Source organism: Suricata suricatta, chromosome 12 (assembly GCF_006229205.1).
Source record: "Suricata suricatta isolate VVHF042 chromosome 12, meerkat_22Aug2017_6uvM2_HiC, whole genome shotgun sequence".
NCBI classification, from domain to species: Eukaryota; Metazoa; Chordata; class Mammalia; order Carnivora; family Herpestidae; genus Suricata; species Suricata suricatta.
Window position 1 is genome coordinate 5449634 of NC_043711.1, and position 15940 is coordinate 5465573.

A 15940-nucleotide genomic window follows, 5' to 3' on the forward strand; every position below is an offset into this window, starting at 1 on the left:
GCAACTTATTGGTAGCTTTTAGATTTTTTAAGAGGAAAAGGTGGAGAAACAAAGAAAGCACCCTCCTTCCTTTCCGAATGTTCCTCTCCCCGCCATCATTTCTCCTTTTGCACACAGCAAAGCTTCCTACAAGGTGCCCACACTGGCTCTCGCTATGTGCTGGCTAAATATTTAATAACTAGCCCTCCAAGCAAAACCAAACCCTCCTGATCGATAAGTGTTTGCCAATTCCTGTGGTGTAAATATCCCCACCCTGCTGATTTCATGGCTACTCATGAGGCGTCACTGAGCACGGAATTGGCAGAAGATACAGCAGCACACGTGACAGTATTTCCGGCACACAGATGTGATCTATGTAAATACCCTCACTAGTATGGCACAGCAACATGTGGACAAATAATTAGGAAGTGTTGAGTTTTGGGGCACCTGGGTGGCTCAGTCGGTTAAGCATCCGGGTCTTGATATCAGCTCAGGTCATGATCTCACAGTTCCTGGGTTCAAGCCCCAAGTCAGGCTTGGTGCTGAAAGTTTGGAGCCTGCTTGGGATTCTCTCTCCCATTCTCTCTGCCCCACCCCCGTTCTCTCTTTCTTTCTCTCTCAAAAGAAATAATAAACTTAAAGAGAAAAGGAAGTGTTGAGTTTTGAGTATTTAATAACTTGTCTAAATATAATCCACTTGATCAGAAGTTTATACAATTAACTTATTATTTGTTTACTGTTTATTTTTGAGAGAGAGAGAGAGAGACAGAGCCCGAGTGGGGGAGGGGCAGAGTGAGAGAGGGAGACGGATCCGAAGTGGCCTCTAGGCTCCGAGCTGTCTGCACAGAGCCCATCGAAGGGCTTCAACTCACAAACCATGAGATCATGACCTGAGCCGAAGTCGGACGCTCAACCTACTGAGCCACCCAGGCACCCCTACAATTAACTTTTAAATAATGGCTGTGTTTAAAAACTAGCTCCAAAATTCCTAAAAATTTGGCAATTAGCTCTCGCTAGCCAGTGCAAGCTGGCTCCAGCACACCTCTGTAAAAAAAGAAATCTCAACCCACTGAAATCTGGTGTCCACAGCGAGCATCTAACCAAAACCCTCTTGCTGTTCTCAGCAGGGACCTCCATAGTGCACAATGCCAAGGACAATGGCTACAGGTCTGGCCTGGCCTTTCTTGCCTGAGTTCTGGGCAGCATTCACACTCCATGCCCTACCTGCCTTCTCCGAGGCCCTCCAGGTGCCCTTCCTACCCGCTGACCAGTCCTGCCCCATCGACTTCATCCACTTTTGGCCCTTGATATGCCCATTTGACACAGTCCTGGTGCCCTTGTCCAATTCCATGGCTTCAACTAGAATGAAGAAGCCCAGGTCTTCTCAGCAACGAACCTGTATATCCCAGCCACTTAACTAGCTTGCTCTTCTTGGAGTAAAGACATTTAAACCAAAGCCAGAGGAGAAGCTCTCCCTCTTCCCTTACTCCCATCTCAAGGTGGAGAGACAGAGGATCTGTCCTACCCTGAAGTCAGGAAGTGTTACGGTTCCTCCCTTTCAAGTCCCACAGACCTTATCACAGTTTCGTGATAACTCAAAAGTCTTCAGTACATTAACTCCCCCAAGGTACCAGCTCCCCATCCCTCCTAGACTCAGGTTGCATGGCCATGTAAAGGTACTGCCATTTGGTGGCGACATTCTCCAAATGGAAAATAGTATCTTAAGTGCTAAAAAGACAAAGGCCTCTTCTTTGGGGCAAGGTGTGTCAGTTCACGCGGGATCCATGGAAGAGTGGCCTCCACCCAGCCTGGTCTTCATCTTCCTGTTCTGGACTGAGACCAACGGGCGCTTTCTCGAAGTGCTGCACAAAGTGGGCTCCTTTACTCTGGCTCTTAGAGCAGCTCGCTTGCCCGTCGGTCGGTCACTGCAGGTTACTGTCAGTGAGAGCCAGGGTCAGTCACTACTGGGCTGGTCCGCGGGTCAATCAGTCAGAATCCAATCGAGCCGGTCCCTGTGGCCTGTCGCTCTACTCGTCCTTCCGGACAATAGAACCTTGCACGATCTGACTGGGTGATCACCTCTCCAGACGGGACAGAATGCACGTCTTCACCATCCGCCCCTTTGTAACCTTATCCAACCATAAGTCTCGGCCTCAAAAAAGTGCCCGCCCTCGGGTGACGTCAAGACGCCTGCCCCGCCTTCCAAAATCCTGCCCTATCAGAGGCCTACTCCTCGAGGGATATCTTGCCCTCAGGTCCCGCCCCCCTGCCAGACCACGCCTAAGCCCCCGCCCCCAAGGGAACCCTGTCAAATCAGAGACCGTTTCCTCTACGAAACCCCTCCCCCAAGGGCGGCTTTTCCCAAACCCACGCCGCGCCGCATAGACGCGAAGGATGACGCCATCAGGCCGCGTCGCAAGAAGGTCACACGGGATCCAGCAACATGGCGGCGGCGGCGCTGCGGGGAGGATGGTGCCGCTGCCCGCAGGTAAGGGGACGTGCGGGGTCGGGGTGGGGGCTGGGGGCGTGCCTGGGGAGCTCCCAGCTCGCGACCTCCAGGGCCTTTTTCTCCTCAGGCCTTTGGGCCCCTCGGTCCTTCCTTGGGCTCGACGGGAGGCTTGGGGTTGGGTCCTTGGGTCGGTCAAGGCCAGGGCCGGGGTCCCGGAGCGAAGCTTGTGGTTGAGGGGCTGAGCGTGCCGGGTTCGAGGCGGCCGTGCGCTGGGCCGGGCGGGCGGCGAATCGCCCCTCACTTCCTGACCAGACTCCACGTGCACCGGGGAGTGCACGGTGGCCTCGGTGGCTTCGGCGCCCAGCGGAGAAACAGCCGGGAGGAGGCAAAGTACCGTGACAGTCACCGCTCGCGTTGATGTGCCAGGTCCTCTGCCGAGAGCATTTCCCGCATCGCACCTCCGAACCCTCCGTGTGAAAGTGCGGGAGGTAGTTCCCGTCTTGGCTGAGAGCAGGAGCTCATGGGGGCGGTGGGAGTTAAAGCGTGTGTAGCGCGCTCAGCAAGCAGGAGTTCTTCACGTTGCTGCTGCTTGTTGCGGTTTCACAGGTTAGGAAACTGGGCCTCAGAAAGGTTAAGCCGGGGCACCTGGGTGGCTCAGTCGGTTAAGCTCCGACTTCGGCTCAGGTCGTGATCTCAGGGTTCGTGGGTTCGAGCCCCGCGTCCGGCTCTGTGCTGACAGCTCAGAGCCTGGAGCCTGTTTCAGATTCTGTGTCTCCATCTCTCTCTGCCTCTCCCCTGCTCATACTCTGTCTCTCTGTGTCTCGCAAAAAATAAATAAAATATTAAAAAAAAAAAAAAAAGAGGTTAAGCAACCTGCCCACAGCCTCAGCTCGTTGTGTAAGCTGACCTGATCCAAAGCCTAGGTCAAAGTGCCTTCGGTGCTGGACTCTGGATGAAGGACAGTGTCTTGTAGGGATCCTAAGTGTGGGGAGCCAAGAAGCTGCCTTTGACTCCAGGCTGATTGTTTTTTTCTCTTGGCTACTTGTCTCTTAAGTGTTTAGAGATTGAATTTACATGTGTTTGGATTTGGGCACAAAACTGGTTGGGAACCAGCCTCAGGTTTGGTCGTACAAGTTTATTGAGTTATCTCTACTCCCAATGTGGGCCTCAAACTCATGACCCCCGATATCAGTCAGGAGTCTCCTCTTCTGCCTGAGCCAGCCAGGTGCCCCAGGAGTTACTCTACAGGAATAGCGGCGCCTGGGGGGCTCAGTTGGTTAAGCGCTGACGTCAGCTCAGGTCATGGTCTCACAGTTCGTGAGTTCGAGCCCCACGTCTGGCTCTGTGCTGACAGCTCAGAGCCTGGAGCCTGCTTCGGATGATTCTGTCTCCCTCCATGTCTCCCGCTCTCCTGCTCACACTTCTGTCTCTCTCTCACTCTCTCAAAAATAAATATTTTAAAAAATCAGCAAATGAGTCTTGGGCGACCCCTATTTTTTAGTGTGGCTTGCTTACTTCCTGGTGACCTTACCTGAATGGACCTTTCTCTTTTCTCCCCTGATTAGCGATGTCTCAGCAGTGGAGTCCAGCTGTTGTCCAGCCACAACCTGATGCCACTGCGCGGTGGCACCTATCAGATACGCCAGCCCGGTGGAGAGCTGCCTCTGGTGAGTGACTCTGGACGACAGCAGTCAGAGAGGAGGAGAAAGTCTGCAAGATCAGGCCTGGTGGGCAGGAGACAGGGGTTGTCCCCACTGGCAAGGGCAGCTGATTGGCTTTCCACACCCAAGGCCTTCGGGGTCACAGAGCCCAGCGTGCGGGTGCTCTCGGGATCCTGGCAAATGTGTGGCATTACCGGGGCGGAACTCCTGCTGACAAAGTGGATGCCGGCTCAGCTCTCGTGGCTGGAGAGGCATCCCTGTACTCGGCTCAAACCCGGCTCCCTATGGCTCCTCCCTTTTCTCTGGGTGACAGCCCTCCAGGCATTTGAGCGGAGTCCTCTCATCTCGGGGGCTCCGTTTTCCGTTTCTGTTGTTCCTCACAGACGGCATTTTCCCGAGCTTCTGTCCTCCCCATCAGTTGCCTCCAACCGTGCTGCTTTCTGTTGAAAGCCCCAAACCAGATCTACCTCCGCACATCCCCACACAGGGGCGGCGTGCACCCCCCTCTCCCCCGGGTCTCCTCTCAGCCAGCTGTGTCTCGCTCACGGGCCTTGAGCCTTTGTGGGCGTGGCGCGGGTGCTGTGGTCTTCCTCTTAGCCACCACCTCTGTGTGCGGCCCTGGAGCAGGAGGGGGGGCGGCTTCGAGGTGGCGCCGTCCCACACAGTCTTAGAACGGAGACTCCCCCCCCCCCCCCCCAGAGGAAGGCCGGCCATGTGGGCCCGGCCACCGCGCTGCACCTGCTCACGGCTCGCCTGCTTCTCTAAGCATTCTCTTTTCAGAGCCCCCTCTCGCCATGGTGGGGAAGCGGGGATCCAAGCCGGGCTCGGTGTGACCCTGAAGGCTATGTCTCAGGCAGTGTATGACGCTGATTCTTGTGCCTGCAGAGGGGCCGTGGCCTTGCTCCTGGCCTCCCTAGGCCCTGACTTTCTGGGTGTGTTGGGTTTTCCTATGAGGGGAAACCCTGAGCTAGTTAGGCTCTGGGTGGCAGGGATCCTGTGGGTTGACGAGGGAGGTTTGTGCCCAGCCTGGGGTGACATGTGAGTTCCAATGTGGGACTTGAGAGTGGCCCCAAAAGAAGAAGGTATCCAACCCCAGAAGCCCAGGGGGTGGGGCCCTGTGCCAGCTTCTTCCGGATACGGGACCACAGAATCCTTTCAGCTGAATCCTGGGCCAGGGGCCCCTTTGGGTCTTACTCTTGGCCTTGGACGAGCCTGTTTGAATCTCCGTGAGAATTCCAAACTGCGCCTGGATCTGTTGGAGAAGGAGCCTGGCACTTTGTTTTGTTTTTAATAGACTTTATTCTTTTGAGCACTTTTAGATGTACAGAAAAATCGAGCAGGAAGTACAGAGAGTTCTCATCAGCCTCCTTTCCCCCATCTCCTCTCTCCTGAGCCTGCTTTTCCCCCATGGTGCCTGCCATGTGTGTGGCAGGTTTGTTTCAGCTGGTGAGCCGGAATTGATACATTATTAGCAGCCGAGGTTGTGCTGGCAGCAGGAATTGATACATTATTAGCAGCTGAGGTCATGTTCCCGCTGGGCCCTCATTCCCTGGGTTTGGACAGAGTAGTCTCACTGACTGGAAACTTCTCTTTGCTCTGCCCATTCATCTCCCCCAACCCCTGACAACTATGGATCCTTGTACTGGTTTCAGCTTTTCCAGAATGTCCTAGAGTAGGGATCATGCCGCCTGGAGTCTCTTCAGACCAGCTTCTCCGGCTTAGTAATAGGCATTTGAGTTTCCTCTGTGTCTTTTTTTTTTCTTTAAGTTTATTTATTTTGAGAGAGAGCACAGTCTGGGTAGGAGCAGAGAGATGAGGAGAGAGAAAATCCCCAGTAAGCACCTTGCTGTCAGCACAGAGTCGGATATGGGGCTTGAGCTCATGAACCATGAGACCGTGACCTGAGCCGAAATCAAGAGTTGGGACAGTTAAATCGACTGAGCCACCCAGGTGCCCCTCACCTGATGCTTTTTTTTTTTTTAATGTTTTGTTTATTTTTGAGAGCGAGACTGTGTGAGGAGGGGAGGGTCAGAGAGACACAGAATCCAAAGACAGGCTCCAGGCTCTGAGCTAGCTGTCAGCATAGAGCCTGACGTGGGGCCCAAACCTGATGTTTTTTAACTTAACTTCTGTAGCTCATAACGGAGGTAGCTGTTCATTGTGAAACCTGTATGAGCAACAGGGGGAGAAAGTAAAAAGCCTTTATTTCTTTTACGTTCTTTCCAGTCCAAATCCTATTCTTCTGGAAACAGGAAAGGCTTTCTCTCTGGCTTGCTAGATAATATCAAACAAGAATTAGCCAAAAACAAAGAAATGAAAGAAAGCATAAAGAAGTTCCGTGACGAGGCCCGAAAGCTGGAGGAGTCCGACGCGCTCCAGGAGGCCCGGAGGAAATACGTGAGCCCTTTGCTTCCTCACAGAGCCAGCGCAGCAGGGGGGGATGTGACGTCACTCACTGCCCACGGGGGGTGAGGGGACAGAGTCAGGCGCCAGCCCCCCCCCCCCCAGCTTCTGCAGCGAGACTGAGCGGCGTCCTCTGCACACCAGCAGCACCAGCTTCTTCTGGAAGCTTGTGAGAGACGCAGAGTCTCGGCGCCCTCCCCGACCTGCTGGGTCGGGGTGCAGCTGCGCCGGCCCCCCGGGTGACCCCTTGAGCCATAGGTGTGAGATCCACTGCTCCTGAGAGCCGGTTGTGGCCCTCTGAGAGCAGCAGGTGGCAAGAGGGCGACGGCGCTGGTGTGACTGTTAATTGCCGCCTGTGTGTCTTTACAGGGTGGCCTGCAGGCACTCACCACGCCCAGTGGGTCAGGTAGCCACGGCCACATGCAGGCTCTGCGAGCTGGGGGCACCCACTTGTCTTACCAGTAGGCCCCCGCTCCAGGTCCCATAGTTGCTTGTTCTGTTGGCCTCCCCTCCCAGGCCACGGGCGAGGCCTGTGCCCTCAGAGGGCCTGTGAGGGATTCAACCAGATGGCTGAGCACCTGTCTTTCCAGGAAGGAAGAGGCACGGGCTGAGGGGTATTGGGGGCTGAGGGGTGTTGGGGGCAGAGCAAGCTGAGGTGGGTGGGACTGTGGTTGTGGGCGATCCAGCAGCGTTTGCAGCTGCAGGGGTGCAGAGCGAGGGGCAGCACAATGTGGATGAGGTGGGCGAGGGGCAAGATCACCCCTGCACCTAGCGAGAGACTGTAACCAGGGCTGGGCCTCGGGGGCCGCCATTTGTCAGCCCCCAGCTGCTCCCCAAAGCAAGGCTGTGGGGGGCTGGGAGGGGCCCTGGGGTGGGGAGGGGGTTGGGGTGGTCAGGCAGGCCGGGCAGAGGGGGAGGGGGAGGTACTGCTCAGAACATGCTTCCTGTAAGACCGCTGCTATGTGGTGACAGAGAAAAACAACCTCTCTCCCACAGAAAAGCATTGAATCCGAAACCGTGCGGACGAGCGAGGTGATCAGGAAGAAGCTGGGGGAGATCACAGGCACAGTGAAGGAGGTAATGGTCCCCCCCCCCCGCCCCCCCAGGCCATCTGCTGCTTGCCTCTGGGAGGAGAGCAGTGCTGGAAGCCTCGGGCAGAGCTGGCGCCTGGGTAGGGCGTGACTTGGCACTGAGGAGGAGCACGCGTGGGTGGCGAGCCCGTGGAGAGCCAGCCTGGCCGGGCGGCTTCCGGAGTCGGGATGTACGGCGCCCCCCAGAACGGAGGGCCAAGTCCGGCCAACCGGCGTGCCCTGCAGCTGGCACTAGATGCCTTCACGCATCCGTGCCACTAGCAGAGACGGAAGGGCCAGTGACTTTTCATCCTGCCCAAAACAGGGAAGGGCTGCTTGGCCCCTGGTGAGGGGAGAAGGGGCGGGGGGTGTGGGGGGATGGCAGGGGCTTGATTTTTTTGCCTGTTTTGCTTTGTTCTGGGCAGGTGAGGGGCAGGGCTCTGCCCTGTTCTAAGCTGCCTGCAAGGATTCGAGGCCAGCCCAGCATTGGGCACAGGCTCCTTGGACCTTTTACCCCCAAGCTGCTGCTCATGCCCATTCCGGGGAGAGCCCAGTTGACCTGGTGTCCAGCCTGGAGCCCAGGGGTCCAGCACTGCAGACCTCGTGCGTGGCGCACCCGAGTGTCGGGGCCCCACAGGCCAGACGAGTTCAGAGCGTCTGTTCCCGGCATTTGAAGGACTGGTCTGGTCTTAGCTCCGGGGCTGCTTGTGTGGACCCCAAGGGCTGCTGTGCTAACACCCCCATCCCCTTGTCTCAGTAGAGTCTCGATGAAGTCGGTAAAAGCGACCTTGGCCGGAGGATCAAGGAGAGCGTGGAGGAGGCCGCCAAGACTGCCAAGCAGTCAGCCGAGTCGGTGTCCAAGGGCGGCGAGAAGCTGGGCAGGACTGCCGCCTTCAGAGCTCTGTCCCAGGTGGGTCGGGCTGGGGCTCACGGCCTGGCCTGCTCAGAGTCCGGGAGTCCGAGTTCTCCCTGCCCAGCTCCGCCCTGGAGAGCCAGGCCCCCCTGCCCCCTGCCCCCCAGGGCCCCAGGACCGCGCTCCGCTCCTGGCTGGGTGGCCTTGGGCGAGTCACGGCCCCTAGTCGCTGCAGGTTAATGCACGGAGAGCCTCCCAGCCACTAACACCCTTAGCCTATGTCTAGAAGCCAGGGACCTGTCGTACTCAGGGCCACCTGACGTCCTGATTCATTCTGAAACACCTGTTGAATCTTCCCACGTGCTGGGCCCTCTGGTGCCCGCAGGGCCACGGGACAGAAAGTCCAAATTCCTGCTCTTGAGGGGTCTGGGGGACCTGGAGGGGGATGAGCAGTTCCCGAGCGACGCAATACAGGGGAAGGGCCACGGGGGGAGAGGCAGGCCCTCCCGAGGGGAGGTGTGCACGGTTAGCTCAACACAGCCAGAGCCCCTGCGGCGAGGTTGGGGGAGACGAGGGGTGCGGCCAAAGAAAAACAGGACCCATCCGGAGCAGTCCTGTGGTCTGTGGAGGGAAGTCAGGCAGGGGGCTCGGGGCCACGCGACCTCGAGACCGGGGGAAGCTGAGGCCCTGCAGTGCCATCGGGCCTCGGACGGGGGTTCCCAGCAGACACTGCCCTGACTCGGGGCACAAGCACACAGGCCCCCCAGTGTCGGGAAGGTCCTGAGCGCCCGCCCCCGGCTGCCTCCCTCCAGGGGGTGGAGTCTGTGAAGAAGGAGATTGACGACAGCGTGCTGGGGCAGACCGGGCCGTATCGGAGGCCAGAGCGCCTCAGGAAGAGGAAGGAGTTTGCGGGAGAGAAGTTCAAGGAAGAGAAGGTGTTCGAGGCCAACGAGTAGGTGCCCGAGTAGGTGGCCGAGCGGCCAGTGCGCCCCCCCCCCCCCCCGCCCCCCAGACACACACTGTTCGTGTTCGAGCGCCCCGGGAACCATCCACCCAAGTCAGCTCGTTCTCGAGTTTCTGCTCGGGGTTCCCATTCCCTGCAGCCAGGGGGGCGGGTGGGCTGCGCGGCGGCGCCGCTGCTCACCGCTGCCCCGTCTCCCCAGGGAGGCCCTGGGGGTCGTGCTGCACAAGGACTCCAAGTGGTACCAGCAGTGGAGAGACTTCAGGGACAACAACGTGGTGTTTAATCGTGAGTGCGCGCTTCTCGGAGACTCGGCTGACAGCATAGCTATGACAGTGGACACTCAGTGCTCCCCGCCCGCTGGTCACCAGCCAGACCCCCCACTTTACAGAGGAGGAGACCAGGATCAGAGAGGACCCGCTACTCCAGCAGGATCGTCCGGCCAGTGAGCAGCGGAGCAAGGCTGGCCGGCAGCTCTGCTCACGCAGGCAGCCGGGTGCACGTCCGGCTGGCGGGCAGGGGCCAGGTCACCATCCTTGCCGCAGGTGCAGGATTGCGGCCAGGCTGCCTTCCTGGTGGCTCGGTGTGGGTGCCACCGTGAGAGGCTCCCTCCTAGGGCTGGTGGGCCTTCCCAGGTGCCAGCCAGAGCACTGCCGCACCACACCCTTGTCCCTTGTCCAGTGACGGTCGCTAGAGGCCTGTTTCCTTAGTAGCGAGAGCCCCGGCCCCTCAGCCTACCCCCTGGGAAGCCGGCTCAGAGCACCCCGCTTACCACGCCTGCACGGGGAGTGGGCCTCCCACAGGCCCCAGGGAGCCCCTGGGAGTCATGGAGTAGGGGTGTCTTTCTGGAAGGGACCCCGACCCCAGCCCACGTCCTGGCAGGGTTCTTCGAGATGAAGATGAAGTATGACGAGAGCGACAATGTGCTCATCCGGGCGTCCCGCACCCTGACGGACAAGGTCACCGACCTGCTGGGTGAGTGGGCTGCCCCCGGGCCGTCCTTCCCACCTGGGCTGGCAGTGGGACTGCCAGGCCCTGGCCCCATCCTGACTCGGTGCCTGCAGGGGGCCTGTTCTCGAAGACGGAGATGTCCGAGGTGCTCACGGAGATCCTGCGGGTCGACCCCGCCTTCGACAAGGAGCGGTTCCTGCGGCAGTGCGAGGGCGACATCATCCCCAACGTCCTGGAGGTGCGTGCTGCGCCCCGGCCCGGCCGGCACGTCCTCTCGGCCTGCCTGCCGCCCGGCACCCTGGGCTCCCGAGCCACCGCTGCACATGTCACCAGGGCTGTGGCCGGATGGAAACTGCCGCCGGGGGCAGAGATCTCGGCCTTCAGAGGCCTCGTGCCCCACACGTGCCCCTTAGTCACGCATCTCTGCGAAGGCACCCAGGTTCCCTTCCACGAGGCCTGGCAGCAGCTCCTGGCTCCCCGACGCCCGGCCTGGAGCCCCCCGTCTGGTCTCCCTCGTGATGTGCGTGAAGCAGCTCCCTCGAGCCTAAGGGAGCGGCTGCCCGGGGCCGCGGCTGCGTCTCCCAGGGCCAGGTCCCCTCTCTGTGGGGATCCCGAATCCCATCTTCCAGTTCACAGATGAGGAGGGGGTGGCTTGCTCGAGACCCCGCCCCAGCCCACACTGCGCAGGGCCCTGCTCACGGGTGACTCCCCCCCCCGCCACATCTGCTCCTCTCGCCCTGGGTTGTGGCCCGAACCTGGGCCTCTGCCAGGCCTGTGGAAGGGCCTGATGAGATCACAGAAAGGCCCCGCACCCCCCCACACACCCCCGCCTTTCCATCCCCTGGGCCTCCCTGTGGTCCCCTCCTATTTCCCACACCACTGCAGGCAGGGCCAGGAGAAGGTAGAGAGGGGCGCTCCCTTAAAGCAGCAGCCCCAGGGGCGCCTGGGTGACTCAGTCGGTTAAGCATTCGACTTCGGCTCAGGTCACGATCTCACGGTTCGTGGGTTTGAGCCCCGTGTCAGGCTCCGTGCTGACAGCTAGCTCAGAGCCTGGAGCTGCTTCGGCTTCTGTGTCTCCTTCTCTCTGATCCTCCCCTGTTTGCGCTGTCTCTTTCTCTCTCAAAAGTAAATAAAAACATTATAAAAAAAAAAAAGCAGCTCCAGCACACGGGGGATGACGTCACAACCCCCAGCCTGCCCCTACTTTTCTTTCTCCCTCTGGCCCTGGGCTCCTCCCTCGCCTCCCAAGTTCCTGTGGAGGTGTCTTCTGTGGCACCTTAGGGGGCTGCCCTGGGGCCCCTCCTGCCCGTCCTGAAGTCCTGGCCCCAGTGCAGGTGCAGGTGGGTGCGCCTGCTTCTTGGCTCTGCTTCCCGGCCCAGCTGAGCCCGGCACGCTGCCGCCTTCCTCCGCCGCACACGGGGCCCTCGCGGCCACCCTGGGCTGCCAGGGGTCACACACGCAGGCCCTTGGTCCCCAGGGCCTGGGGAGGGGCATCCGTTGCTGTGGCCCAAGCCGATGCCCCTGCTTCCCAGCTGAGCCTGTGGGGCAGGGCCTCCGGCCTGGACAGCCCCCTCTTAGTTTCGAGCTTATTTTTGTTTGTTTTTCCCTTTTTAGGCCATGATTTCTGGAGAGCTTGAGATCCTCAAAGATTGGTGCTATGAAGCTGTGAGTACTTCCTTTTTTTTTACTTTTTTTATTTAGGCCTAAAAAGAATCGGTTGGGAGGTCTGTTTGGGCAGAGTCAGGAAGGGGTGACAGGGCCTGGTGTCCTGGCTGTAGGGGGGCCCCGGGGGTCAGGGGCTGGGCAGAAAGGGACCATGAACAGTTTGGGAGGGGGTGTCTGTGACCTTCCCTCAGCAGGGGCCACAGGCAGGGGCCTCACGTGGCGGCGGTGGGCGCGCGCCACCTCCCATCCCCTGGCCATGTCACACGCGTCGTGTGGGTACAGTGCGAGCAGACGCAGCGCTCCAGGACGCATGAAGCACTGGCTGAACTCATCACAGCTGTTCTCACTTTGAGTTCCCGAAACACAGATCAAAACAGACGGTGATAAGATTTCCCGCACGGGGAGGAGCCGTGTGTCCTGCTCAGGGTCCCCAGCTGCCGACCCGGGTCAGCTGTCCCCGGGAGCACACCCTGTCCGCCTGGTCCTGGCAGCCACCCGCAGGGCTCTGTCGGCCACCTCGACTCACCCTGCTCGCTCCCTGACCTGTGTCTTCATGAGTTTTTCTGTAGCGAATTTCTGTTGAGTAATCCAGAGCCTTTTTTGGCTGATCTATTCTGCTTCCAGCTCACAAACAACTTGGAGAAAGCAGAGGAGAAGATGTCAGATTTTTTTTTTTTTTAATACTCCCCTGCATGGTGACTAATCCAGCAGGCATTTAGGAGTGTGTGGTGGTGTGGGTTTTTTTTTTCTTTTTTTTTTTTTTTTTTTTTTTTAATGCTTTAGGACCATTAGGCTGTGGCTGATTATCTCTGCCAGAGAGCTGCTGGGGCCCCTGGAAATGCACCTGACACTGCAGGTGCTCTTACGGAGGAGTGTGTGTGTGTGCACGCGCGTGTGTGTATGCACCCAGGCTCACGTATTTATTTATTTATATGTTTATCTAAGAGAGAGAAAGTGTAAGAGGGGGAGGGGCAGAGAGAGGGAGGCGCAGAATCTGAAGCCCGCTCCAGGCTCCAAGCCATGAGCACAGAGCCTGAAGCAGGGCTTGAACCCATGACCTGAGCTAAAGTTGGCTGCTCAACCAACTGAGCCACCCAGGAGCCCCCAGAGGTGTTTCTTAAGTGCCATTTTTAAGAACCGCACAGGAAATGGGATTGGCACCATTTTTTTTCTTGTTAGATTAGTTATTTCCATAAGAAGTAAGAGTTACTGGAATGGCTTCCAGTGTAGCTGCTGAGTCCAGAGAAGCCACCAGCGAAAAGGTGCAAGGTGGCACGCATGCCCAGGGCTGGGAGCAGGCCCCGGGGGCTGGAGGTGTCCCTCGGAGTGTCACCACCCCGTGGGAAGTAAGGGGCTGCCTGTGGCCAGCAGCCTCCCATCGGAGCCGGTCAGTGAGGAGGAGGCCGACTGAGGGAGGTCATCTCAGAGCGGCTGCGGGTTAGGGCAAATCCTAGAAAACGCGTTTGATTCCAGGCCAAGATTCAGAGTGTGGTGAAATGGGAAAGTCCAGGATGGGCCAGAGAGGCCTCAACTTCCCTCCTGGCATGTATTTCAGATCCTGTTGCAGGAAAATTACCTACTTTACTGATTAATACGACTTCTGTTTGGGAGTCTCGATGCAGCGCTGTCTTTATAACAAGGGGGGTGTGATTCGGGCCAGCAAATGGGTGGCACTGGCCTCCTGGCTTGGACCTGTGCTCCTGGCATCTGCCCCTCCTGGCAGAGCACACGCAGGCGCCAGCAGCTGTTTCTGGAAGGTGCAGGCGCAGAAGGCCCGGGATAGGGCAGTGAGCCCACCTGCGGGAGGGTTTCCCAAGAGGGCGTACGCAGCCCCCGGGCTCGCCGGCGGGGTCACGGTGGCACCTCGGTGGGGCTCGCACTCACGGGCCTGGCTGCAGGGCTGTGTCTGGCTTCTCCCCTCAGACCTACAGTCAGCTGGCCCACCCCATCCAGCAGGCCAAGGCGCTGGGCCTGCAGTTCCACTCCCGCATCCTGGACATCGACAACATCGATGTGAGTGTCTCTTCTTGGGGGGCGGGGTTGCTAGTCAGAGGACCCCCCAGGGGAGGTGGTGAGTGCCCTGTCCCTGGGGGAGCTGTGGCCTGGGCAGTTCCTGGGGTGAAATGACCTCGAGAGTCCCTTTTGGAAGAGGGTTCCCATAAGCCTGTGGAGGGAGAATTCTTGGGCGGGTGGTGGACGCGGGGGTGCTGCTGCCCGGAGCTCCAGGCCCCCAGAGGCAGTGCTGTCCCTGTGCCTTCACCGGAAGGGCAAGAGCCGTGTCCCTTCGCAGAGCTGAAGGCGTGACCGCCGGTTTCTCCTCCCCCTGCCTTGTGCAGGATTGGCTCCTCCGTGCGGCCTTGCGTGCCCACCCAGCCCTGGCCTGGGTTACAAGAAGCCACTGGGGTCGGGGGAGGCTGCGTGGATTCTTAGTTCAGACTCTGGCTCACATTGGCAAGGGTCCTGTGGGGAAACCCCTCCCCGGGGACAGGCAGCTCCTCCGATGGGTCCTTCTGGGCAAGAGGAGTGGCCAGGGCCGCCTCCTGGGAAGCAAGGGCCTGCGCCAGCCCTAAGGCCAGTGTCAGGGAAGGGGTGGGGCCGCTCTCTGAAGCCTGCCTGCCCGTCCTCCCCCTGCAGCTGGCCATGGGCAAGATGATGGAGCAGGGGCCTGTGCTGATCATCACCTTCCAGGCCCAGCTGGTGATGGTGATCAAGAACCCCAAAGGCGAGGTGGTGGAGGGCGACCCGGTGAGTGAGGGAGGGTGGCCCGTGTGTCCAGCCACCTCGTACCGACTCAGCTGGGAGGTGCTGTGACTGTGCGAGAACAGCAGGCTGGTGTCTCGAGAAGTCTGGCACCCTGGGCAGTGCCAGTGGGGGTGGGGACTGACTCGCCTGGCTCGTGAAGGCCGGAGCTGTGGCCTCTGGACCCCAGACCCAGGCTGACGGTCCCTCCCAGCATCCCCTCTGTGTCCTGCCTGCCCCTTGCACAGCCCCTCGTCCGGCCCTCACCTTCCACGCCTCCGCAGGACAAGGTGCTGCGCATGCTGTACGTGTGGGCACTGTGTCGGGACCAGGACGAGCTCAACCCCTACGCGGCCTGGCGGCTCCTGGACATGTCGGCGTCCAGCACGGAGCAGGTCCTCTGAGCGTGGCGGCCACGAGCAGAGGCTTCTAGGCTGGGTCAGCACGCAGTAGTCACACAGAGGACTGGTGTCTGCCTGTCGCAGCCAGACCTCTGGGGAAGCGAGGACTGCCGTATCTCTACCTGGACCGCCACAAAACCAGCGGGATGGGGAAGGGCAGGTCGATGAGCAGGGGCGCTGCCCCTCACCGGGTGGGCCCCTGTGCCCTGGGGGCTGCTGGGCAGCGTCAACGCAGTGCACAGGCCACATGGTGCCAGAAGGACCCCGCCCCCTGGCCCAGGGACTACAGGGGGCAGGACGGCAAGTCCCTGCCGCTCAGACTAGCCTACCGGCTGTTCCAGCCAGGCCATTTTGGCTCCGTTTTTTAACAGTTCCCTTACTATCCTGTATATATGCCTGAGATTTGGAAATAAAATGCCAAGGTGCAGGAGAGCAACTTGGGTGGTCCGAGGTGTTTGTCACTGGGGTGGGGGGCACCTGGGGCTGAGGATGGGTGGCGAGAGCTGGCCAGGTGGTCACAGGAGGTGGTCAAGGTTGCTAAAGGAATTGCAGCCCTAGACCTTGCCTGTTTAGGACCCTGTCTCCCTGGCGAGGGAGTCCTCTCCGCAAGAGCTGGGGAGCTTCTCCGAGGCCGGGCTGGGATCTCGGAGGGCTGGGGTCCCTAGCGCTAGAGGAGCTTGAGCGCCAGTATGAGTGATTTTGCGGGGGGCATTGGGATCCCCAAACAGGACGTCTGGTTGAGGGGGTCTGTCGCATAGACAGGTGTCGAAGTCGGGCTGGGGCTGCCTGGGGTGCTTGTCGGGATGGG

General features: G+C 59.4%; 1 protein-coding gene and 1 long non-coding RNA gene across 2 annotated transcripts; one reads left to right on the forward strand and one right to left on the reverse strand.

Moving 5' to 3' along the window:
* Window positions 1-2387: 2387 nt before the first annotated feature.
* Window positions 2388-15568, forward strand: TIMM44 (translocase of inner mitochondrial membrane 44). The gene is made up of 13 exons (XM_029918025.1): window positions 2388-2467; window positions 3994-4095; window positions 6316-6486; window positions 7489-7569; window positions 8323-8472; window positions 9228-9367; window positions 9579-9664; window positions 10259-10351; window positions 10441-10565; window positions 11942-11992; window positions 13916-14005; window positions 14627-14737; window positions 15016-15568. The coding sequence occupies exons 1-13, from the start codon at window positions 2423-2425 to the stop codon at window positions 15133-15135; spliced, it is 1365 nt and encodes a 454-aa protein (XP_029773885.1). The 5' UTR covers window positions 2388-2422; the 3' UTR covers window positions 15136-15568.
* Window positions 11998-15671, reverse strand: LOC115274621. The gene is made up of 3 exons (XR_003901200.1): window positions 14999-15671; window positions 12519-12627; window positions 11998-12338 (listed from the first exon to the last, which is right to left on the reverse strand). It is a non-coding gene; the product is annotated as an uncharacterized LOC115274621 (long non-coding RNA).
* Between the last annotated feature and the right edge of the window lie 269 nt (window positions 15672-15940).